A 25,497-nucleotide genomic window follows, 5' to 3' on the forward strand; every position below is an offset into this window, starting at 1 on the left:
AAAATGTGCGTGTCCACGTGTGGCTCTGTCCATTTCTTAACCCAGCTTTCTTCAGAACTTGCGAGAAACTTCTAGTAAGGTTTTCCAGACTATTAGACAGTGCGCTCTTTTTAAACACTTTGCATTATCCCGAAATGGACCTAAGGATGCACAAGATTTTAATATAGGACAGAGACAGTAGTTCAATGAAGTTGGAAAAGAATGGACTGTTTAGTTAATGATGGCAGCACACCCTGCTTGGCTACCAAACAATTTGGTTAAATTCCTCTCTAATTTGAATCGTGGTGCTATTGACATTTGGGGCCAGATCATTCTTTGTGTGTGTGTAATTTTTCTATCTGTTTGTGGGTTTGTTTTTGTCAGTGGAGGGACTGGGGATTGAATCCAGGACCTTGCGCATGCTAAGCACACGCTCTACCACTGAGCTTTACCACTACCCCCAGATAATTCCTTATTGTGGGGACGGTCCTATGTGTTGGAGGATGTTGAACAGCATCCCTGGTCTCTGCTCACCAGTTCCAGTCCTGCCATCACCCCCCCCCAAGTTATAACGACCAAAAATGTCTCCAGACATTGCCTGATGCCTCCCATGTTGAGACACACTGCTTTCATGTCTCCAGAAGGAAAAAGATGGGAAAATGAAAAGTGTCACATAGCTGAACACAGGCAGCAATATTTTTCAGAATAAATAATATTTCTGTGGCCTGTAGTCCTTTAAAAACACAGCGCAACGTTGGAACAAGTCAGATATCAAGCATCTCTGGTTACGGGACCAGCAGAACCCAGCCTCTGAGCGGGGACCAGGCCAGAACCACGGTGTGGTCAGGCCCCTGAGCCAAGTCCATGCTCCAGTTCCCTTCAAATCGATCCAGAAGAGAACTTCCCATTGGCTTTAATCATTTGCTTCCTGGGACAGTTGCCTCCTGGACTCCAATGAGGGGCGGAGCTAGGAACGAGGCCACGCCCCTTGGGAATCAGGATTCCCATAGTGTTTCTGGTTGGCTGGGGGCAGGGCGGGCGGTGGAGGGGGTGGGGGTGTCAGAGAGGGGGTTCCTGTCTGGTCCGGTCCAGTGCTGTCACCTGCCCAGCAGCAGGCCACCCTCTCCCTCCCTCCAGGCCAGCAGGAGGACCAGATGCCACACCTCAGTCACCCCCCAGACCAGGAGGGAACAATTACAAAGCAAAACCACTGGTGGGGATGCCCGGGCCCAGCCGAACCCACTATTAGCTGCAGAGATGAGAGACTAGCTTAGGGCCAAACCCTGAACTCAGCGGGCAAGAATGTGCCCCCAGCAGAGGGAGAGCAAACCATGCTGGGCGTGGCGTGGGAGCAAGGAGCAGGGAAATGTTGCAGAGACTCACAACCCCACATTGCAAATACTCACTCCAGAACAGCTCCAGTGCAAGGATGTTATTGTGGGCACTTGCCCCCGCTGTTTGAGCTGGGTGTTCGCTTTCCCCAGGGAGTTCTGCTTGCTTCCATCTTTATTAGCCATCCATCGTTCTGAAAACTGCTGTTTCTGGAAGCTCACTTAAGTGAGGCAGCTGGAAGGGCGCAAGGTTTTGGAGGAGATAAAATCAGAAGAGAGGGAAAGACTTGAATTATTAAAGAAGGTGGAAGATGGGTGGGCCAGGAGCCCCAGGAGGCAGGAGGGAAGAAGATCTTGGCCCGAGTGGAGAGAGAAACTCTGAGACCTGGGCGGTCCCCGTCTTCCTCTGGACTAGGGAGGAATGTCCTGTCCAGGGTGGGTTACAGAGGCACAACTGCAGAGATGGGACACATGAAGGGCTTCACTTGGGACAAAAAAAAGAACCCCCCCTATTTAGTGGGGTGGGAGGAAGCATGGATGCAGGTAAGCGGGCTGAGAGGGAGCCAAGCAGGACACTCACACCCTCTGCTTTGGGAAGATATGTGTCTTTGAGCACCGTCCCGTCTCTGATACCCATGCGTGAACCACTATGGCTGATGCCTAAGGTGAAACTTCACTTCTGACCTTCACATCATTTTTTTTTTCCATCTTTAAAAAAAAAAAAAAAGAATGTGGAACTTGGAGCCTGGGGTTCTCAAACTTCAGTCAGCAAGTGCAGAATTTGTTTTAAACGCAGATTCCCAGAACCCACCCCACAGATAGTCTCATTTCCAGGCCCCTGTATTTGAACAAGCACCGCTTCCCTCCTCCCCAGGGAATCTGATGCCAAAGGAAGGGTGGTCACACTTGGAGAAACATTGCCAAAGATGCTGGCAGCTCTGAGAGCCCCCGCAGAGAGAGTGAGGAGAAAGCTAGACATTCGTGCAGTTTTCACACAAAGAGCTGAAATCACCCCAGGCAGAAACAACAGATTTTTCACTCAACTTACCAATATGTGAGAAGTTAAGAGAAAAAAAATACAGGTCAAAAAAAAGTGACAGTAATATTGGGTACAGCCTGGAAATATACGTTGCGTGGGAACATCATATTTTATGCACTCGAATAATAAGGTTGAGAAAGGATAATTATTTTTAATTTATTGAAGTTATGAGCTTAAGGAAAGAGGAGTATCTTTGAGATGGGTTTTTAAAATATAATAGAAGTGAGCAATTATGAAGCGCTTTTCATCTTCAAAGAACCTATTAACACTAAATTACTCTTTTCTACAGTTCTCCTATAAGGTAGCTAGGCGAAATTGCACATCATTATCCCTTATTTGTAGACGGGAAGAGAGGAGTGGAGAGGCTGTGACATGCCCATGTAAACCGACCATAGAAAGGACTTGGAAAAAAAATGTCCCCACCAAACAGACTGTGGAGATCTGGGTTTTGGGGTTATTCTTTTTGCCTTTAGCTCCCCTGTGTGCTTGTATTATTGGAAAAGAAGTTCCAGCACATTTTGTGGGGGTTTTGGGGGGGTTTTTTTTAGTATTAGGCATTGTAAAATTTATTAAAATGTTATGTGATTAAATTATTTGAGTTGGAAATATTTGAAAGAACACCTTTTCCTCTATATGTGCTTTTATTTTTTTTAACATTTTTTTTCATTGAGTTATAGTCATTTTACAATGTTGTGTCAAATTCCAGTGTAGAGCACAATTTTTCAGTTATACACGAACATACAGACATTCATTGTCACATTCTCTTTCGCTGTGAGCCACCACAAGATCCTGTATATATTTCCCCGTGCTACACAGTACAATCTTGTTTATCTATTCTAGGTTTTGAAATCCCAGTCCCTTCCCACCCCCTGTCCCCCTTGGCAACCACATGTTTGATTCTATGTCTATGAGTCTGTTTCTGTTTTGTATTTATTTTTTTTTAGATTCCACATATGAGCGATCTCATATGGTATTTTTCTTTCTCTTTCTGGCTTACTTCACTTAGAATGACAATCTCCAGGAGCATCCATGTTGCTGCAAATGGCGTTATGTTGTCAGTTTTTATGGCTGAGTAGTATTCCGTTGTATAAATATACCACTTCTTCTTTATCCAGTCATCTGCTGATGGACGTTTAGGCTGTTTCCATGTCTTGGCTATTGTAAATAGTGCTGCTATGAACATTGGGGTGCAGGTGTCATCCTGAAGTAGGGTTCCTTCTGGATACAAGCCCAGGAGCAGGATTCCCGGGTCACATGTTAAGTCTATTCCTAGTCTTTTGAGGAATCTCCACACTGTTTTCCATAGTGGCTGCACCAAACTGCATTCCCACCAGCAGTGTAGGAGGGTTCCCCTTCCTCCACAGCCTCTCCAGCATTTGTGATTTGTGGACTTTTGAATGACGGCCAATCTGACTGGTGTGAGGTGATACCTCATTGTAGTTTTGATTTGCATTTCCCTGATAATTGGTGCTATTGAGCATTTTTTCATGTGCCTATTGATCATCTGTATGTCTTCCTTGGAGAATTGCTTGTTTAAGTCTTCTGCCCATTTTTTGATTGGGTTCCAGCACATTTTGTAAGCAACCACTGGTGGAGCGTGGGAAAGGCTTCCGGGCTGCCCAGGAATGGGACGTGCCAATTCCTATTCTCCTAATTGCCCTGGTGTATCAAGATTTAAACTGAGGAAGGGGTTCAAAAGAATCCAAGTGAATTACTTTGACCAGACTGTTTATACTATCTTACATCAGCATTCTAACATGTGAAATGGGGATTAAAAATTAGGCTTTGGTTACATGGCTCAAACTCTTTTTTATGACTATATTACAGCTTGATTAAATAAATGGAAATCGAAGCTGCCCACGTTAAAATTTTGCTCTGAGGACCAAGGAAACGAAAGTCCTCTAGCGACAATACAGGCCCAAGAATACATGACAATATGTGGTCCATTTCATGGCTGAGAAATCTCTGGGCTTGGCTCTTCTTAAGTATAAAAACTAACAAAATTGGAACTATTGTTTAAGTCATTGAAGGGTATACTATCCGTGAGATGTGTTCATTTTCTGATTTGTTTAAAGAAGAGAATGAATAGCATCAACAACTTCTGGTTTTCAAAGGACCTTAAAAACGTAAGTTACGTGAAAATGCAAAGGTTGATTTTCTGTTGTAGCCTCAATTTCACGAGAAGAAATAAATATTCGGAGCAGTGGCAAGGGTGAAGTGTTTGACTGCAGCAGACATTGGAATGGAGGGAGGACCAAGGGCCAACGTCAACCTAAATGGATTTTCTAAGTTGAGACTAGTAAGGCTGTCCCAAAAAGTGTTGAAAATGGCATTTGCAGAGGTGGACCAGGGACAGAAGTTCAACCCTAACAAGCTGAGAACAGGGTCGAGGTACCCAAGTGATCTCAGGATCTGAGAAAGGCGCCAATGGGTGGAAACACATAAATCTGATGATCAGGGCTATGTATGTGAAAGACACATGGGAACCAGTCTAGACTTCCAAGAAAGTGTGTGACACCACCCAGGGGACAGATCCTCAGGCACAGACTGGGGGCAGATCAGACACATGCCTTGGGATCTTTATGGTCCCAAAGATGGGCTTCCAGTTTTCAGATGATGAGCTGCAACACAGACTCCAAGATTGGCTCTCCCTGCTATCCAGACTTCTATTCTAGACTTATAATCTAATCTGAAAGAGTATCAACCCATTCTATTCTATAAAGAAAGATGCTCATCAGTAGAGAGATCTTCAAAACGATAGAGCGAAACAGAACATAGTCATGAGCCCTGGCATCGTATTGATTTATTACATTGTTTGGTTTACCCGGATCATGCTTCCCCTCCACCAATGAGGGTAATTCAGAACCAGTTACTCACAGAGCTTCAGGGCTTCCTGGTACGTGGTTGTACCAGCACACTACGCTTCCATGCGGCGTGAGAACGTGATGGTATCAGAGACCTAATTATTTTGCTAGTCACGTGGAGATGACAGAGTGCCATTTCAGTGACTTCTAATGACTTCCTGAGCTCTAATGTCACCAGACTGTGTGCTCCACCGAAGCTTGGCAGCCTCTTCTGCTGAACTTACCAAATATCCCAGCAACCAGTTCCTCAGAAATGGTGGGTGTCTCGTCGTGATTTGTGGAAAGGTTGAAGGAGTGAATAAATGAATGAATGAAGAACGTGAACGTTGTTTAGTTTATATCAAACTGATGATTTTTTTTTAGCCTGACTCCGTTTTCCATGAAATGCTGTACATTGCTCTGTGAGTCACAGGCAAGAGAGGGACCTAGCATTGAAAGGGTTCTGCCTGGAACGCACTGACTTGCTCTCCCTTGATTCTCTGGTCTGTGCAGCTCACATAGTTAAGACCTTGTGAGCCTGCACCTTCCTGTTTCACCCAGTCAGATGAGGACCGAGCAGATTTCAGAGCGTTTTAGCTATCCAGGCAAGCAGCATGTTTCAATCAACTTTTCTGCGTAATTCTGGGCATGGAACCAGACTCTGTCTCATTCAAAATTAGATAAATTCCCCTCTTGCATGAAATTAAATATACGACTTTAGTGAATCAACTTTCAAGCTTCACAATAGTGTGCTTAGTGATAATTGTTCCAGAAGGCTAAAGAAGAGGGGTTTCCTTTGCACTGGACACTGCATTGCTTTCTGCCATAACCAATTACCACCAACTGGGTATTCTCAGCTCTGGAAGCTGAAAGTCCAAAATTAAGGCATCAGCAAGGACCTGTTCCCTCTGAAGGCTCCAGGGGAGACTCCTTCCTGCCTCACTCAGTCTCCAGGGGCTCCAGGCGTTCCTTGGCTTTGTGGCTGCCTCCCTCTATTATCCTCATCTGTCTTCACATGGCATTTTCCTCTGTTTCCACATCTTCTCCTCTTCTGTCTCTTATAAGGGCGTCTGTCAGTGCATTTAGGGCCCATGTGGATAATCCAAGACAATCTCGCCTTGGGATCCTTAATTATGTCTACAAAGACTCTTTTTCTCAATAAGGTCACATTCATGAGTTCCAGGGTCTAGAAAGTGGACAGGGGGCAGGGAGCCAACATTCAACCCACTGCCGATACAGGTGATCGGCATATGTCCCTGGAAGAGCTTCCCCTGAAAGGGAGAGGCCCATTTGGTCCCCCATGTTGCCAGGTTGAGGAACAGCTCCTCTGCCCCCTATGGGGTGGATGTTAATGGGGGCACTTGGCAGGCACCAGAGCTAGACATTCATTTCACTTGTTAATTAACAATCAAAAGATAACATCCTGTCATTATCTTGTGTTGGCAGAGTCATGACACACAGTTTCATGACCGAAGAAGGAAACTTCGAGTTTCCTCAGCTAATTTGCAACGCTGTTTCCACATACAGGGAAGCCGTGTAAACCAAATATAAATCATGCCTTGCATCTACTGTGTTTCAGCAACTTTTCAGGCCATGAGGGAGGCAATTCTTGACACATTTCTTGAAATGCTATCTGAGTAAAGGTGGTGTAGAGGAGAGATCTAACTCACCTAGCCCCAGTGGCTTTGGCCTCCATTCTGCTCCAGCCGCCTGCTCCCACAATGGCCCTCCCAACCTCATTATCACCCAGAACTGCGCCATACTGGAAGTTCAAAGCTCTAAAACCCCACCATCAGTCATTCTGCAGCCAGTGTTCCCACCTCCTCCCCCGACCGCAGCTGTTCACCAAGCTCATTTGCACCTCAGACTCACCCTCCCCTGCCCATCTGCCATGGCTTCCTTCACCCCAGGCCTCCTCAGCGCCTCCTCTCCCTGCACACCATCCCCTCCCCCCTCCATGCTTACACCCCATCTGATGGGCAAGATGCCACCGTGGGTCAATACATAACTCACGTTGCCATGTTCAATGCCTGAGCTCTCTCCTGTACTCCTAGTACAAGAGGAAATGAAATCACCTTGAGAGATGGTACGATTCTAAATCATACTCTCTGACCTCACCAGTCCTCAGATGCCTTTTTCACTCCGCTGGACCCAAAGCCCCTAGCAGGCAGACTCCTTCACTTTGAGGAGATGACTTCAGAGCTTACGGAAAGACCAACTTTGAGGGACCACATCAATTTCCCACCGCGGTTACAAAGACTCACCCAACCTTCACGCTTTCCCTGCACCGCCCTCCTCCTGTCCCAGGAAGATCCTTCCACTTAAGACTCCGGACCCATCCCTTCCCATCTCCTCCACGCCTTTGCTCCACCCATCTTTTTACTTCACTCTCTCCCCCTGTTTACGGCTCCTTTCCCCTCCTTCACTTTTTCACCTCCTGAAATCTGACCTCAGTATTCAGCACCAAAACTGTCCTTTCCATGAGCAATAGAGACCCCCAACTTGCAAACCCAAGGAGCTGTTATCGCTCCCAACCTCAATGGACACTTCACTGCTGTAGATCCTACCTGAAAATCCACCCCCTTATGTTCTGACACGTCAATGTCTTCTGGTTGTCCTTATATCTCTTTTATATGCAAGTAAACATTTATAATTTTATCATATTAGTGATCCACATTCATTGCAAAAAAAATTAATGCACATAAGGAAATAGCTCCACACAGAAGTAAATCCTATTAATATTTTGACTCAATCTTTCCATGTTGTTTTATTGAATGGATGGATGGGTGAATAGATAGATGTCATTTTATATAAAATTCAGCCATGGAGCCAAAGTTTACTATTTTGTAAGTTTCCCTCCACATCAAACTATGAATCTAAATCTATGTTTTTAGCTCAGCCTCTCTGTTGAACTTCAAACTCTTTTCTCTTGTGTCCCTGCGAAACGCTCACCCTGAGCCTCCCTCAGGTGAACATCCAGTCTCTCCCGTGAGCCACTTCCTGTCATCTTTAACTTCTCCTTCTCTTCATGTAAAACTCCCTGGCCTGCCAGTTTCACCTCCAAAATGTGCCTCACGGTTACCCGGGCATGCTGCGTCCAGTGCGTCCCCCTCCTCAAATCTGTCCTGCACGTGGTATGGATTGATTTCTCTGAAATGCCAAGCAACTCATTCCTTTCCTTAAGCTTTTCAGTGGGTCCCTGTTTTCTTCAGTTTAAAGGCTGAGCTCACTGGCACGGAAAATAAAACCTTCCGGGACCTCCCACTTCCTCTTTCTTTGGCTGGATCTTGCCCCTTCTCTCTCTTTCTGTTCTAGTCATCATGAATTTCCTGCTGTTCTAAACACATTCCATTCTATTTCCTGCCTTTTCCCTTCTGTGAGTTTATTTTCTTGGCAGGCCCTTCCCTGCCTTCTGAAGCAGACTAATTCCTACTCGTTCTTCATAGTTTGCCTCAGTCATCACCTCCCCCAGGAACTCTACCTAGATTTCATCTCCCCCAAGTCAGCTAAGTCTCTCTCCTCTGAGGTTTCACACATCCTGTGCCCTCTTCTATGGCACCTGCTACATGGTAATGAGATGCTGTATTCCTCTCTCTCTCTCCCCTTCACTGTCCTGTAAACTCTTCAGAAGGAACGTTTGCCTTTGCATCTTCAGATGCACATGGGAGGCGCTCAGTAAATTTGTTGAAATTAAAAATACATGAACACACTGTTGTTTCTCTCACATTTAAAGACAAACCCAAGCGTCCTTTGATGTCACACCCTGTTCCACCTACCGCTTTGATTCACTGCTCCTCTTTAAAGACATACTCCTACAAAGAGTTATTGGTGCTCACTTCCCACTTCCTCTTCTCCCATCCTCTCCAGCCAGCCTTCCCTCCCCTTTCCCTCTCATCAGGGGAGGGAACAGAAACAGCTTTTACCAGCGCAACTCTCAGACCTCCTATTACTTGTTCACGGAAGCACTTAACTCAGTCAGTCTCTGCCTCACTCTCGAAACACTCTCCACAGCCCTCGGTCCCTCTCCTAACTTACTGCCTATTGCTGCTCAGTTTACTTTCTTGTCACTCTCATCTTCCAGATCCCTGGATGTTGCATTGCTTAAGGTTCAGCCCTTGGTCCATCTCTCCATCCGCATGCACTTCCTTGGTGATCTCGTTCAGCTGCCTGAACTCAGACGCCCTCTGCCTCCTGATGAGCCCACATTAACACCGGCAGCCCAGCCCTGTTCCTGGAAGGGCTGACTCATTGGTCCAACTTCCTGCTCCACAGCTCCACCCGGATATTTAATACCCATCACAAACGTAATAGGTCTACACTCAAGTTTCTCTTCCAAACCTCCTCTCCCGGTGTTTCCTATCTCAGGACGTGGCACCACCATTCACGCAACTGCTCTGACCCAAGACCATGGGCTGTCTCTGGTGCCTCTCTTTTTCTCACATCTCCCCTCCAAGCCATCAGCAAATCCTCTTGACTCTGTCTCCTGAAAAAACATCCCCAATCTGACCTCTTCACCCCCACTACCACCACCCTAGGGTCAGCTGCCCTCACCTCCCATCTGGATCACTGCAGGAGCCTCTAAACTGGTCTGTCCACCTCCCCTCTTGCTGGTCTCACCTCTCCAGGCAGCATCCAGAGCAATCATGTTCGGCTTCAATCAGTTCAGTCCACAGACGCTACATGAAACCTCCAATGGATTCCCATCACTCTCAGAATAAAATCCAGAGTCCTTCTCCTGGCCTGCCGAGCCCTGCATGATCTGCCCCCTGGGGTAGCTCTCCAGAGTCACCCCCTACCATCCTCCCTTTCTCTCTCAGCATCCAGCCCCTCTGCCCTCTCTACTGTTACTCAAACAAACCATGTATGTTCCCATCTTGGGCATCGCTACTCCCCCAGTAATGAATGCTCCTTGTCCTGGAGGCTCACTCCTTTTCTTCATTCAGATCAGGCATCGTCCCCTCAGAAAGGATGATGCAATCTGGTACATTCCGGAAGACTCGTCCTCCCCTCCATCCTTCTCCCAAGAGCACCCTGGGGCCCGAGTTCCAGGTGGGGGTCTAAAGTGATATTTGGTGGAGTAGGAAGGTGGACTTAGAGATTCAGGGAGTGATGAAAACTGCTCCAATGTGTGCCGAGTGGAGCACAAAGCCTAATGGGGGGTGACCTTCATTGCCTCAGAGGGTCCAGGAGAGGCACGTGGTACCCACGTGTCAGTCGGAAAGGAGACTAGATATTCCTGCCCTGGAGAGGCCAGTTTGGCCCCCACTCCTATCAAGGGACACTTGAGAATATCTAGAGACAGTTTTGGTGATCACAACTTTGAGGGGATGGGTGGTACCAGCATGGAGTGGGAAGAGGCCAGGGGTGGTTGAAACCCCTGTTGAGCCCAGAACAGCAAATGACAACAGCTGTTGAGAAATTGACTCTATTCTTTTGAGAACCACAAGGATTTCTTAAAGGACCTCAGCCCTTACAAGCCCTGGTCCATTGCCAGGGAAGCAGTGATGAGGGAAGAACCAGAAAGGAGCAGGGATGGAAAACTGCAGAGAGAGCCTTCTAGAACTCAGCTGTCAGTCTGCAAGAGGTCGGCCGAGCACAGGTGGGTGCTGACACGGAGTCATAGCTCGGGAGGCAGGCCATTGTCACGATGTCCCGGGGGCACTCAGCCATGGGGGCAATTTAAGCAGCCCTCTGGGCCCATTCAGTGACTCAACGACGTGTTTTTGAGCCTCTGAGATTTGCCAGAGCCGTGCTGGTTCTGACAGGTGCCCGTGCTCTAGAAGGTGCCATGGCTTTTGGAAAAGACCTTCAAAGTCTATAGACTGTGTGCCGGGTTTTGAGCCGACCTCAGTGTCCTGCCGGCTGTTCCTGCTTCTGCCTCAGTCCCCCATCTCCTCACCAAAGGCAGCAAGAGCCAAGCACATTATCACCAAGTGTCCAGCTCTATCGGACCCCCTTTCCAGGCAGGAAGGCCAGGAGAGGGGGCCAGCTTTGGGTCTCTCAAGGCTGAAGCCGGTACAGGGAGTTTAGTGGTGATACATCAAAAGATGCAGAAGCCAAGAGTCATGCGGAGAGAGACTGACGGCTTACAGGTCAAGAAGAGTCCAAGAAGGTCGCCAAAACCAACAGACACCTTGAGACAAGTGTTAGGGGGCCGAGTTTTATGCCAGGGGATCCAACTACCAGAAACCCCACAGCAGAACCTTTCAGGCTCGGCGTGTTGCCCGGGCACCGCACTGAGGGTGTTATTCCATTTTTATATCACGTTCATCTAAAGGGATTAACTAGAAGCCTTTGAAAGGGGTTTGGTTCCACTCTCCAAAATGTCCTTCCAGGGTAAAATTAGGCCTTTTATTTTCTTCGCTTATTTTATTTATTTCCAACCATCCTGCTTCCCTTTCCATAAATCTGACCAGAGAGCAAGAAATTCCTCTCTCAAACTTCCCGACTGAATTTTTTGCCATTATGCAAACTGCTCTTGTTTGAAGAATCAGTCAAGAAGTACGCTGTGAAGTCACTGCAGAGGACACCTCCTGCTAAAACATGTTCCCACACAGAGTTTCGTTAGAGATTGACGACAAAAAGAGGGAAGGAGGTGGGGAGAGACCTGCTATTTCAGCTTCTGGGTATAAAACACTCATCACATCCTTCCACACATAGACCCAGACATGTCTAGTCTTCTCTGCAGTTTGGTCTTTCTGTCCATCTTTCTGGACAGAGACCTACTCTAGATATTGGAAATGTGAGCAATTAACCTAACTGAACAGCCTTCAGATGATGTTTCCAAAATTTCCAGTAGGTCTGTCTGTCCAGTTTATCCACTGGAATGAAACCAATGATAATTTTCAATTTAATTTGATTCAGCAAATCTTTTCTTTTTTTTTTTCAGTTTTCCAGACAAGATTCATTTATATTAAAACTAACATTTAAAAACAGATTTATAACCTAGAATTCAAACTAAGTTATATTTGAAGATCTATCTTTAGGTCTCAAAGCATTATAGCAGCTTCTCATTTTCCATACTTTTTGTCAGTAGCCTTCAGTGTCTTTTTTTTAAACCTTTATCATGGTATAATTCTTGTACAGTAAACTGCACATATTTCAGATGTACAATTTGATGAATTTTGATAGATGTCTACACCCATGAAACCACCACCACAATCAAGATAGCTAACATTTCCATCACTCCCCAAGAAGTACCAATTTTGAACTCCTGATTTATCTTTTCCCACCCTCTTTCCCTCCTGGTAACTATAGTTTGTTCTGTATGTTTGTGAGTCTATTTCTGTTTTGTAGATAAGTTCATTTGCATCCTTTTTTTTTTTTAGATTCCACATGTGAGTGATATCATGTGGTATTTTTCTTTCCCTGGCTTACTTCATTTAGAATGATAATCTCCAGGTCCATCCCTTTTGGTGCAAATGGCACTGTTTTATTCTTTTTATGGCTGAGTAGTATTCCACTGTGTATATATACCACATCTTCTTTATCCAGTCATCTGTTGACAGACATTTGGGTTGTTTCAATGTCTTTGCTATTGTGAATAATTCAATTCAGCAAATCTTAATGGCACCCTTGTCCTGCCAGGCACTGTCGTACATGAATACTGTTTGTAAGCAGAGCAAAAGTTTGTGTTTCTGCAACAGGAGGAAAGTACTGCTCTAGTCCACATTCTTACCTTCAGTCAGGCCTGGGTGTGTAGCCAGTGGGGTTCTGAGCCTGGTATGAGGGATCAGGCATGCCAGACTGGATGAACACCCAGGTAGATCAGTAGTCCCTGGGCTAAGTCCTTCAGCATCTTAGCAGTTGCCCTATACAGTAGGTTCCATTATGATCCCATTGTACAGATGAGTAAACTAAGGACCCGTGGAAGGTAAGGAGCTTGCCTGAAGTCACACGGGTCAGAAGAATTAAGTCAGCCTGACCTCAGAGCTGGCAACCCACCACACTGCCTTTCTTGGATTATTGACAAACAGCCCAAAGAGTAATGAATCAACAAATTATAAACCACAAATCACTCAAGGAGGGAGTCAAGTACTTTGCTGGGCCTCGGAAACCGTGTGGGAAGATGTGCTGGAAATGTGTGAAACTCCTTTAGCCTTGAACACCCACTAAAATGTACAAAAGCCAGATGGGACCGAGATAAATCCTTGCCCATAACATTGGTTCCTTTCAGATCTCCTGCCATAACCTCCCTCAGTGTCTGCAGGTGCTTTCATCAGAGGCAAGCCATGTTCATCTCTCAGACATCTGGGGAGGTGTTGACGGGGATGCTTGGACAGTGACGTCCACCCATTTCACAAGTTCTCCGACGGTCCCGGGGCTCCCTGGCTGTACACTGCCCCCACACCAAAACCTGTGAAGCAGATGGTTAAGGATGAAAACCACCTAGGCTTCCATCAGAGTAGGAAGGGCTAAACCAAGTGCAAAACATTCAGAAAATGAAATACTTTGGAGTTTGTTTAAATTGGGATGATGAGGGGGGAGGGTATAGCTCAGTGGTAGAGCACAGGGTTAGCGTGTACGAGGTCCTGGGTTCAATCCCCAGTGCCTCCATCAAAACAAACAAACAAAAAACTGGAATGATGAAAACCTGTTTGCCAATATATGAGGGTCTCTGGGCTGTGCTGTGGCATGAAATGGGGACATTTCACAGGAAGCAGGAGTGGCAGGAGGGCCCCGTTTACATCAGCTCGTGCCCGCTCGCCCACCAGGGTCAAGGACTTTGCCTCAGGAGATGGTGCATTTTTATTCGCTTTTGTCTATATTGCTTATATTTTTTCTTTACACTAAAAAATACCCAATTCTGTTATTTTTCTTTGTCAGGAGGGTGAGGATTGATGCTTCCCCAAAACAAAAACTTGTAGCATGTTGAAAACCACGCACTTGAAAACAACTTAGTCCAAGGGATGTTTCTGCAAACCACAGGATGGGTGGGGTCAGGTTGAGAAATGTGTGAGCTTGTCCACACTCCTCCCCTGGAGGAAAACAGACCGGGGCTTCTCACGAGACCCGTATTCGACTGACTCTCAATAGAGAGGATTGTTTTCCTATTAAATATGGGGTTCTTGGTATTTCGCTATATGATCATCTTTATGGGATGGCTTAGGTCCACATGGGTTTCTGTGGAACCATCTCTGATCAGAAAATAAATAGGAAAAATAAAAAGGGCTCATGTGTTTTTAAAAAGTCAGTAATACAATACCTCTTAAGGTGAGCCTATCAGAATCTCCTGGGGAGTTTTTAATATTACACCCAAGAGGGAGCCAGAGGGAAATTCTCTCTTTCCCCCCGAATTGATGGAGGGAGGCCTTGCTCCTGACCCATCAGAGTGTTGTATTCTTCAGATGGCTGGAATGGAGGGAAGGTTGAGACCCACCGTCTAGTGCTGGGGGAGGGTCCCAGTGGGACCCAGCCTGGTAGAGCTGGCATGTGGATTTAGAGACCTCTGGGACATGCACTGGGGGACGTGCCTTGTCCCCTCCTGTCCTCCACTTTGCATGCTGATTTATTTAGTAGCTGAGGTCCCTCCTGTGCGGAGAAGTTGCATGGTGCCCGTGGTTGGAACCAGACACACGTGGGCTCATCCCCTGTGCCTGGGAAGGAGAACCAGCAGAAGGCAAATTGCCAGCAGAGAATCTGGGGTCCTCAGAAATAACGCAGCCCCAGAGAAGCAGAAGAATGGCCCAGTACGCCCGGAGTGGCCAACAGCACTGAAGTTTAGATGTGCATGAGTGGGGGCAGTCGCCCCCAAAGCCCATCTCGACTTTGCCAGCCTCGGGATGAAAGGACAGTGAGTGAACATCAAAAGCCATCCCCCGAAACCCTCAGGGCCCAGGCGACTCCACTGTGAGACCCCTCTCCCAGAGCAGGTCAACACAGAGGAGCTGGTTCCCTACCAGCAAAATAGAAGTGAGCACGGGCCACTCAGGAGAGCTCACCTTGGGCAGCAGCTCAGGGGCCAATGGCAGAGACACTGGAACATACAGCCCAGTAACCATCACTGGGCCTGCTGAGATCAGATGCTTCAAGAACTGGCAGCTGGGGGTAGGGGAGGGCATAGCTCAGTGGTTAGCATGCATGAGGTCCTGGGTTCAATCCCCAGCACCTCCATTTAAAAAAAAAAAAAAAGGCCACCAAGAAAATAAACAAAGGAGCCATACCACACCCCAGGAGCAGGACTGGCTGCAGGATCAGCGGAGACGCCCCATGGGTCCCCAGAGAGGAAGGAGTGATGGAGCCCCTGCACATTCACACATGCAGGCTCCCGAACTGGAGACCCTGGGACCTGGAGAGTCGTGGAACTCATGCACGCCATGGGCACGGAAGAGGCGTCTTCTCCTTCTGTAGAGTCTCACTTTCATTTATCCTTAGAACTCTTTATTTGTGCCAAGTAACTTAGATCAAAACTTTTTTTTTTTTTTTTTTTTTTTTTTTTGCTGAAATGATCTGGATAGTTGCTTCAATTATCAATCAAAAGGCTAAAGAAAAGTCCTTTCTTTCCATCCCTGTAATTCTTACACATTTACAACCTGTGTTGACAAGTACCATCAATTTCCCAACAAGGCATTGTGCAAGTTGGGTGAAATCCACAAGGGAAACGTAGTCACCGGACGATGTCTTCTTTTTCACGAGATTGTCATGGCGAACTCGTCCACCAGGAAGGGCTCTTCATTCCAGTCTCTGCCTTTTCAGCTGTTGTTTGGGTTTGAATTGAGCAATCTCTGTATCATGCTTTATACAAACACATCCCAGATCGTAGTTCATTGCCCTAGAGTATATTTTACTGTATGTACTAGACTGGCTACGAGCCATTCTGTCTGTGTTTATATAAAGCCAAACCGCATTCTCATAGATTGCTCGCACAGCTATGGAAAAATATCTAAGGTCTACTAGTTGCTTTCATCAGCCTGTGAAACCAACATCATTTTATCTTTAGAAATTCTATCTGATGCCCTACCCCATTCAAAACAAATAAACAATTCTCGATCGGTGGTCTGCATTGCAGTCCCTTGTGCTAAAAACACGCTGCTCCACTCCATCTGATCCCACCTCCCAGGTTGAAAAGGAAGCAATGGAGATCTGAGCTGAAAAGGGCTGAACAGGACACCAGATTCTGAGATCTGCCCCCTAGACCCTGCTTTCCTGATCTCTCAGGACTGGTCCAGGTGACGAGGCATCCAGCCTGAGCTGGGGCAACCAGGGAATCATGCTGGAAATTTGGACCTGGGTCAGTGAAAGTCACGTTGGTCTCTCTAGGTATTTGAACCCTGGGCTGAAGAACATGGGCCCTGCTGGCAGCGAAAGAGAAGAAAGGGACAGATGGGCACAGAAAGGGAGGACCAAGATGGGACACCAGATGAGGGAGGTGGAGTCACGGTAGCTCCTGGCACCCAACTGCATTCCTGACTCTGCGTTCCTTGAGACACCGCCAGGGCCTTATAATGAACCCCCTCTTTGGGTTTATGCTAGTTGGAGGTTACTTCCATCAAAATATTTCTAATTGGCACAAGGAGGTGTCGGAAGACGACATGAAATAAAAATAGCAATAATAACCATCATTGAAAGAGTGCAGTCTTCCAGAAGGAAAAATGAAGACTGGGTGATTAAGTCCTTGCCTGAGGTCACACACCAGGCAGCCAGGCCCCTAGACCAGGGGATTAACCTCTTTACCATCTGGCTTCTCAAAAGGGACTTAAAAGCTTGGTCTGGCCCCAGGCAGATAGGGGTCGGCGTCCTTGCTGCACCCCTTGCATGCCTGAGGCTAATTACTGACCCTCGATTTCTTGTGAAATGCAAATAGACAATAGTCATGAAACAGAGTTGTTGCAAGGGTCGATGAGACAGCGTGATCCCTGTTGTTCCTATAGGTGTTCAACAGGTTATTTCTGTTTCCCATTTTTCCCTTTATAATGAATTACAATGACTAGCCCTAATGGAAATGTTGTGAAGCGCAGTGATGACCAGCATCCTTTGTGTTCTCACTGTCAGACACAAAGCTGAGATCAATGTTCTTTACTATGTAGGGAAGCGTTCTTCGATTCCTGGTTTGCTACAAAGATTTCTTTTCTTCAGAAATTGACAGTGGATATTTGCAAGTAACTCTTCAGTTTCTAATCAAAAAAAGAAACAAAAAGAAAAAGAAAAGCCATATTTTTGTCTTTTGACCTTATAATTAATTTTAATAATAGAATGCCTAATAAGAAACTATCTTCAGTTTCCTAGAATCAAACATCCTTAAGTCATTTGGCATTATTCAGGGCATATGCTGGTCCTTTCTCTTGTGTTTTATTCATGACTTTTTTATGTATGAGTGGGATGTCTTTAGTTTGCCTTCTTTTGCTCTTTTCCAGATTCCACTGTGTGGTTATGGTAGCTCAATAATGACGAATTAAGAGGCTTTTCTACCCTTTTTTGGCTTCCGGGACTGTTTAAATGACAGGGGTGCTTTCCGTCCATATGTATATATCCGGCCAGTCCCAGTGTCAATTTTGGATATGGTCCTTTTTTTTTCTTTTCGAAGTTTTCTAGTTACACTCTGGTTATTTGTCTGTTTAAGTTCTTACTTCTTCTTAAATAGATTTGAATAATTTATATTTTGCTGGAAATTTTACAATTCATTGAGATATTCAATTTTTTAACATTGAACACTGAGCCGAAAATGCTACTCTCCTGTAATATTTGTATCCGCTCTACATCTGCGTACAGCCTGCCGAGATGACCATTTCTCTTTACTGGCCCTCCAGGGCCACCTCTAAGTGAGACAGGGTCTTGGCAGGCACTCTGTGTTGACGTTTGCTCTGCTTCATGGGTGGTCCCAACATCTCCACCACATGGCCACAGCCCCACCATCACGTTAAGAGCATCAGACGTGATGCCTTAGAGTCTAGTTAGATTTGGGTAAGCCTGGGTGGGGCAGGAGTGAACTGGGTTTTTATACGCAGGATGGTGGCCACCATGCTGGGGACCCGTCAGTTATTAGGGTGGCCAGGAAAGAGCACTGGGGGTGGGGCACCCTGGCCTCAAGGACTCCAAGACATCGGCTGTCCCATGAGCCTCCCCATCCACGGTGCCCCCATCGCATCTTTACTGAGGTTCTGCTCACCTCTCGTCTCTTCAGAGCCAATAAAAGTTGCATGTTATTTCATGCAAAAAGTAGCAACTACTTTACAACAGCAATTCGAAGTGTCGTTCATAACTAGTCTTACTACAGGACCAGATAATCTAATCTGAACTGTTTTTATAGCAGTTACAAAGTACGAAATCTTTTGAGTCTTAGAACTTCATGAAAGGTAGTGGAGAAGGGTTAGCTGGAAAATCCACCAGGGAGGATCTGAGAAAAGTCACAACTAAGTCCAGGCTTAGGTGAAAATCTAGGTAGCTAGGAAGAGACAGGAGAGACCACGGTCATGGGAGAAGGCACCAGAGACATGGGCAGAGGGCGTGGTGAGGCAACCTATGTGCGAGACCATGTAGAGCAGAAGCTGCGTTAGGAGCAGGGCAACAATGGACTCCAGCTCCTGGGAGCCACAGCGTTCAGCTAAGCGGGTCACCAGCCAAGATGCCAGGGAGCTGTTCGCCCCAACAAGGACTTAAATCAGTGGACGCCCTTACCTCTGGAGGTGGACCAGGTCTATGTGACCAGTTCCAGGAGAAACCTTGTGCTTTGTGTGTGGAGATATAGCTCCTCTTACTGCTTCCCACGGTGTGATTCCATGTACCTCCTCCCCCACAGCGTGAACACAGCTGTCACCCGTGGTCCATGCACGAATCCCCCACCTCCCAGCGTGATGTCAGGCGCACGGTAGACCCTTGGGTGGTGTCTATGGAAAGCTTGAATGGATGGTCTGAGAACTTTCTACATCCTTGTGTTCAGATCCTTGGGTTCGGTGTGGGTTGTTCATCGAGGGTTCCAGGATTCCCCATCATCAGCGCTTTTCTTCTCTTGGGTCCCGATACTCTCAGGTCTGACAAAGGGGTTCCCACAAAGTGAGTCTGTTCTGGTACTTGCAGGAGAGGAGGGCTCCTTGAGCACATACCCAAGTTCACGGCAGTGTTGATGGTAAAGAATGAGGGTTAGGGTGGGTATCTCTTGTGTCATCAATTGGCAAATTTTTTAAGTGGCTTAAGACGAGTACTCCGAAGAAACCATCCAATGAAAGTACTTCACTGTGTGAGTTCCCACCTGCCCTTCAACTGCTCTGCCTTGTCTGTGTTCCAGGTTCAGGTTTAGTGGCCGGATCCTAGGCCTGGCTCTGATTCATCAGTACCTTCTGGATGCTTTCTTCACAAGGCCCTTCTATAAGGCCCTCCTGAGACTGTAAGTGCCCACCCAGCCCTGCCCACAGGACAGCGGGCGCTGGCCTCCCTGGCACATCTGGCCCTTCTGTCCCTGTTCTGCCCTGATCACTCCTGCTAGGTTTATGATGGTTTGCTTTTCTGTGTGCTTAGCCATCACACAAACCTTTCAGTACAATGGAAAAAAAAAAAAAAGCTTTTGGAGATCTTATGTAAGCATAGGAGAACATCATATAATGGATATAAGTTAATTTCTATTAATAGTTATAGTAACATGGTAAGTATTGCATTAAACTATTAAGTAGAATTGATCAGTCTCTAACTTGATTATTTTCAAATGATACTTTTCTCCAACTGCCACGGAGAGTCCCTGAGTCAGTCATTGTTTTGTGTTTGTTACTGTAAACATTTTAGTATTTCCTTTTCTGATAAAAAAAAATTACTAAACAAACCGAAAAGATTCATTGATATACTCAAAAGTATTGAATTGTGAGAAAAAGTCGGCATTGTTTCAGCCACAAGTGGCATAACCACATTTTGGCGTGAGGTCTGCGCAGCTGTTTATTTAACAATCCGTTTACCTTTCTCCCCTTGGATACGCCCAGGCCCTGCGACTTGAGCGACCTGGAATACTTGGATGAGGAATTCCACCAGAGCCTGCAGTGGATGAAGGACAACAACATCACGGATATCCTTGACCTCACGTTCACCGTGAACGAAGAGGTCTTTGGACAGGTTTGTGAGATGTGGGGCTGGGGAAAGACATCTTGTTCTTTATCGTGGAAAATTCACAGAATGTTAAAATTTACCATCAGAAGCACTTTTACGCGTGCCATTCATTCAGTGTACTGGGGATGTTCACAGAGTTGTGCAGACCATCTCCAGAACCGCTTCATCTTGCAAAACTAAAACTGTGCCCATTAAACAAGAGTCCCCCCCACTTTCCCCCCTCTCCCCAGTCCCTAGCAACCATTCTACTTTTTCTTATTATAAATATTATGAATCTAAGTACCTCATATAGGAGTCATATGGCATTTGTCTTTCTGTGGCTGGTTTATTTCACTTGGTGTAATGCCTTCAAGGTTCATCCATGTTAAAGCATGTGGCGGAATTTCCTCCTTTTTCAGGGCTGAATAATATTCCACCGTATGTATAGACCATATTTTGTTTAGCCATTCATCTGGTGATGGACATTTAGGTTGGTTCTACCTTTTGGCTGTTGTGAATAATGTTGGTATAAAGAGAGGTCCCTGTTCAAGTCCCTGCTTTCAATTCTTTTGGATGTAGACCCAAAAGTGGGGCTGCTGGATCATGTGGTAATGGGATTTTGTGTTTAAAAATAAGGACAATTGTTCATTCAAAATATAATTTTTTGAGGACTACTCTCTTTATTAAAGGTACCCATGACTTCTTCCTTCCTTTTCTTGTTATGATATGGATCTAGTTAATAGATTTTTTTGAAAATCAGATGTGATCATGGATGAGAAAACATTTTTGTAAAATGTGCAATACATCAATCTGTAAGGTATTTCTCTTACCTATGTAACTACAATAATACTTCTTTTATTGCTTGCATCACCTGAGATGTTTACTAGATGAATGTGTAAGATATACTGTTCCCTCTGCGTGACTACTTTTAGCCCATCCTTTACATTTGCCCTATATTAGAGGGTAAATTTGTTAAGTAAACACATTATTTAGCAAAATGTATTAAGACAAATGGGTACCTATCTTCAAAATGTTATGTTAGATCCCAAACTTAACTCACTACACTAAAATAAATTCCACTTGGGTGAAAAGCCGAATGTTAGAATATATATATATTATATTATAATTATAATATTAATTGTAATTATAATATATTATATATTATATAATTTTATTATATATAATTGTTATATTTTATAATTTTATAAGAATTATATATGTAATAAAAAGATGAAAATGAGAGAATTTTTCATTTTAATCTTGCTGTAAAGAATGCTGCTGTAGATAGGACATAAACTCAAAATCACAAAAGCAAAGATTGGCGGCGTCAACTAAAATTAGTTTTTTAATACTGCATGGCAAAAATACATCATAAACAAAGTAAAGATGGCATAACATTTGCTACATTATAGTGCATAACACAGATAAAAAGCTGTTCCTTGCAATACAGGAAGAGATCCTGCAGATCAGTAAGAAATGGCTAACAACACAGTGGAAAATTGGCAAAGAATATAAATCGATAGTTCCCAGAAAAGGAAATACTCAACTTCGTTCACAGTTTTTTGGAATGTAAACTAAAGCATAGTGGAATACCATATTCCCTTATGAGAATGTCAAACATTGGAAAGTTCCCGTAGTCCATTTTGGAGGTGGTGTAGAGGAGCCGGCACTCTGTCCAGGAGTGGAGGTGGGAGTGAGCAGAGATCTGGTTCGCCCTCTATGACAGGCACCTTTGTGCTCTCCTCCCTTGTTCTAAACACACCTGCCTTTGACTCGGCATCCTCGTCTAGAAATTTGTCCTACAGATACAATCACATCAAACTGAAATGTCTAACGCATCAGGATCTTCACTGCAGCACTGTCGATAATTGCAAAAGATCTGAAACGATCTCAATACTCAGCAGTGGAGCAATGGTGAAATAAATTGTGATTCACTCACTCCGTGGAATAGTGGACCAGTGATGGGTGCTGTGACACCCCGGTCCATCAACTTACATATAAATCATAAACAGTAATCAGGGTATTATATCAACAGCAATAAAGAAAGAATAAGACAGGTCTAAATTGATGGAAAACATTGCCAAGATTTATTTTTAAGGGAGAAAAGTATGGAGATGACCAGTGTGCGTAATACGCTACTGTTTGTTGGAAAAGACGTGATCTCTGCATATTGAATTTCCCTGGAAGGGAAGTAAGGGTGATTTTTCCCCAGGTAGGGAGATTCTATGGCGAGAGGATGAGGTGGGAGAGAGACTTGCTTTTCTTTGTGTGGCCTTTTATACCAGTTGAATTACATTCCATGCACACATACCATCGACCGCACAGAAATCAAGTAAACTACAGATGACCTAATACAGAAAATTATTGGGAAAAAAACAACATTGAAAATGCAGACGTACAATCCTGCATGTGTGTTAGTGCAGGAACTGAGCAACTCAGAGAAAAGTTTGAAATGTTCCCAGGGACAAAAATAAGACTGCGTTGTAGATCTAGAATAATCTATATCTGTTTAAAGCTGAAACAGATCCTGTCTTTCTTCAAATAAGGTCCCCAAGAACAATGACTTTGGTCTTAGAAAGCTGGGTTGTAGCCCTTCTTGCGGCAAGTCGTGAGAGCGTGAGGAGCAGACAGACGGGCAGACTCAAGTGAAAGACACCGCAGGACATTTTTCTTTTATTTCCATTACACTTCTTGAGTTCAAGAAACATGTTTCCTCTTCGTGAAGCAAAAATGCAGCTTTTTTAAGGTGCTTGATTTAAGTATCTGCTTAGAACAACCTTGTTAGTCACTTCCAGGAAAGGAAAAAGAGCCAAGGAGGCGATGCTACTGAACTGTGTAAAGACGACTTTTTGCAAATAGTTCATCCTCCTAAAAATCTGTACGTCTCACTGCCAGAGAAGCTGAATTGACAAGCGTCCGGATTTTTGTTTCCGCACAAGGTAACGGAAAGGGAGCTGAAATCTGGCGGGGCCAACACCCAGGTGACGGAGAAGAACAAGAAGGAGTACATCGAGCGGGTGGTGAAGTGGCGGGTGGAGCGCGGCGTGGTGCAGCAGACCGAGGCCCTGGTGCGGGGCTTCTACGAGGTGAGGCGCCGCCCGGACAGCTCGGGAGGAGGAAGCGGGAGGAGGAGCGAGGCGAGGCGAGGCGGGAACGGGGCTCAGCTCTACTGACCAGCGTGCAGAGCGGACCTCCTGGGGGTCGGTGGGCAGGGGGCAGGGGTCTCTGATTAAGCCAGCTCTAGTGGGCGGTGACAGACACTCTCCCAGAAGCAGCATCCATGTGGCCCCGCTGTGCCAGATGGGAAAGCACATGGCACCTCCTGTCCAGACGTGGGCAGGCTGAGCCTCCTTTGATTCAATGAAATAAAAAATCAGTGAAATGAAGGCACTGGAGTGTATTTTGTCATACAGGCAGGCCTCGGAGATAGCGCACGTTCGGTTCCAGACCATGGCAATGAAGCCAATATCATTAATCATAAAGCAAGTCATAAGAATTGTTTGGTTTCCCAGTGCATAGAAAAGTTATGGTTACAGTATACCGTGCAATAGCATCACATCCAAAAAAAAAAAAAGAAAAAAGCAATGTACGTACCTTAATTTAAACATACTTTCTTGCTAAAAAATGCTAACCATCATCTGACAACGCAGAGTTGCCCCAAATCTTCCATTTGTAAAAAACACAGTATCTGAAGAGAGCAATGAAGCAAAACACAATAAAACGAGGTCTGCCTCTAGTGTTGTTTTTTGCCACGTAACCCATGCTGAGGTGGCAAATCAAGAGGACAGTGACAACTGCTGGCCTTCCTCACACAGGAAAAATGGGCCGTGAGAGGATGGCCGTGTCCCAGGTCCCAGGTACGCCCCTGGGATGCGCTCCCTCAAGTGAGGGTCCCTGGCTTTGCACAGGAAAGAATTCAAGAGCGAGTCACAGCTGAGTGAAGGTAGACTTATTCAGAGAGACACATACTCCGCAGACAGAGGGCAGGCGGCTCAGAAGGCAAGAGAAAGGCCAGGAGGTGCGGGGTTGCGAGTTTTTATGGACTTGATATCTTCGTATGCTAGCAATTGGGAGAATTATCCCAACTACTTTGGGAAAGAGGCTGGAATTCCCAGGAAGTGGGCCACCACTGACTTTTTGACCTTTTGTGGTCAGCCTCGGAACTGTCCTGACACCCATGGGAGTGCCGTTCACCATGTTGACATATTACAATGTGCATAACATAAAATGAAGCTCTGGTTCTACCTGGAGTTGAGTCTTCTGCCATCTTGGTGTTGATTACTGCCTGCTTCCCTCCTGTCTCACTCCTGTGCACCAAAAATTGACATCCTTAAACTTTTCCAGTTTAGAAACAAGAGGCTGTCCGTGGTTCCTCAGGGCCTGGGTGTCAGAGGTTTTCTTTGCTGCCGTGATGGAGAACAGGATGGGTCACTGGTCTGACTGAAGGAGGGACCCACGGCAGGTGTGCAGTTGTACCTGACACATTTGGCAACAAGATGTAAAGCTGGAGCTCAGAACCCTCCCAGATCTTTGGAGGAGGGAGGGGAGGACGTGAGGGGAGGAAGTGAGGGGAGAAGGGAAGGAAAAGATGGTCTTTGTAATGTATAATAGCCATTCCTAGGAAGTAGGCCCTAGTTTTACATAAAAGAGAGGATCTCTTTTAGGTAAAGTGGTAACACTCACAGCTAATGAATCACTTCAAGGCAACTTGGACCTTTTGCATTTAAAACGCAATGTGACTTGGAAACCTAAGTGGGGCGCGAAAAAGTCGAGTCAGGCTTGTTCATAATACCATTCTGAGAGGGAGTCTCAGAGGGAGATGAAAAGCCGGGGGCCTTTTTTGAGTTCCCAGGTCATGAACGGGTTGTGTTTCAAAATGTTCAAGTCGTGATTTTGAACTTAAAGACGATAGCATGTTGGGGGAAAAAAAGTCGACAGTGGTCTGCTGCCCAGCTTAACCCACAGAAATAATAACAAGGAGTATCACCTCTTGATTGATCGGGCCTGTGTGCTGAAGCCTAACCTGGGTTTCAGGTGGTGGACTCGAGGCTGGTCTCCGTGTTTGACGCCAGGGAGCTGGAGCTGGTGATTGCTGGCACGGCTGAGATCGACCTGACGGACTGGCGGAACAACTCGGAGTACCGGGGAGGTGAGCGAGCAGGGCTGGTGACGGGTCCACCGTCACAGACACAGGCTTCGTTAAAAAAAAAAGTTATTGAGGGGAAATTGACATGACGTGATATTAACCAAGGGAACAGTGCAGTGTGCTGTGCTTCACATCGTTGTACACCCGTCACCT

The 25,497-nt window shown here is 45.7% G+C and overlaps 1 protein-coding gene and 1 long non-coding RNA gene across 3 annotated transcripts in view; one reads left to right on the plus strand and one right to left on the minus strand.

Moving 5' to 3' along the window:
- The window catches only part of HECW1 (HECT, C2 and WW domain containing E3 ubiquitin protein ligase 1), a 323,530-nt gene that overhangs the window by 283,892 nt on the left and 14,141 nt on the right, over positions 1 to 25,497 (plus strand). For both annotated transcript variants that reach the window (XM_032484276.1, XM_032484277.1), the window contains 4 exons: positions 19,414 to 19,512; positions 20,096 to 20,225; positions 23,138 to 23,284; positions 25,233 to 25,347. In XM_032484276.1, coding sequence (XP_032340167.1) covers positions 19,414 to 19,512; positions 20,096 to 20,225; positions 23,138 to 23,284; positions 25,233 to 25,347 — 491 coding nt within the window. The remainder of the gene's footprint in view (positions 1 to 19,413; positions 19,513 to 20,095; positions 20,226 to 23,137; positions 23,285 to 25,232; positions 25,348 to 25,497) is intronic.
- Positions 768 to 15,528, minus strand: LOC116665064. Its single transcript, XR_004321651.1, has 3 exons — positions 15,517 to 15,528; positions 5,454 to 5,459; positions 768 to 846 (listed from the first exon to the last, which is right to left on the minus strand). It is a non-coding gene; the product is annotated as an uncharacterized LOC116665064 (long non-coding RNA).

Source organism: Camelus ferus, chromosome 7 (genome assembly GCF_009834535.1).
Source record: "Camelus ferus isolate YT-003-E chromosome 7, BCGSAC_Cfer_1.0, whole genome shotgun sequence".
In the NCBI taxonomy this organism is placed as follows: Eukaryota; Metazoa; Chordata; class Mammalia; order Artiodactyla; family Camelidae; genus Camelus; species Camelus ferus.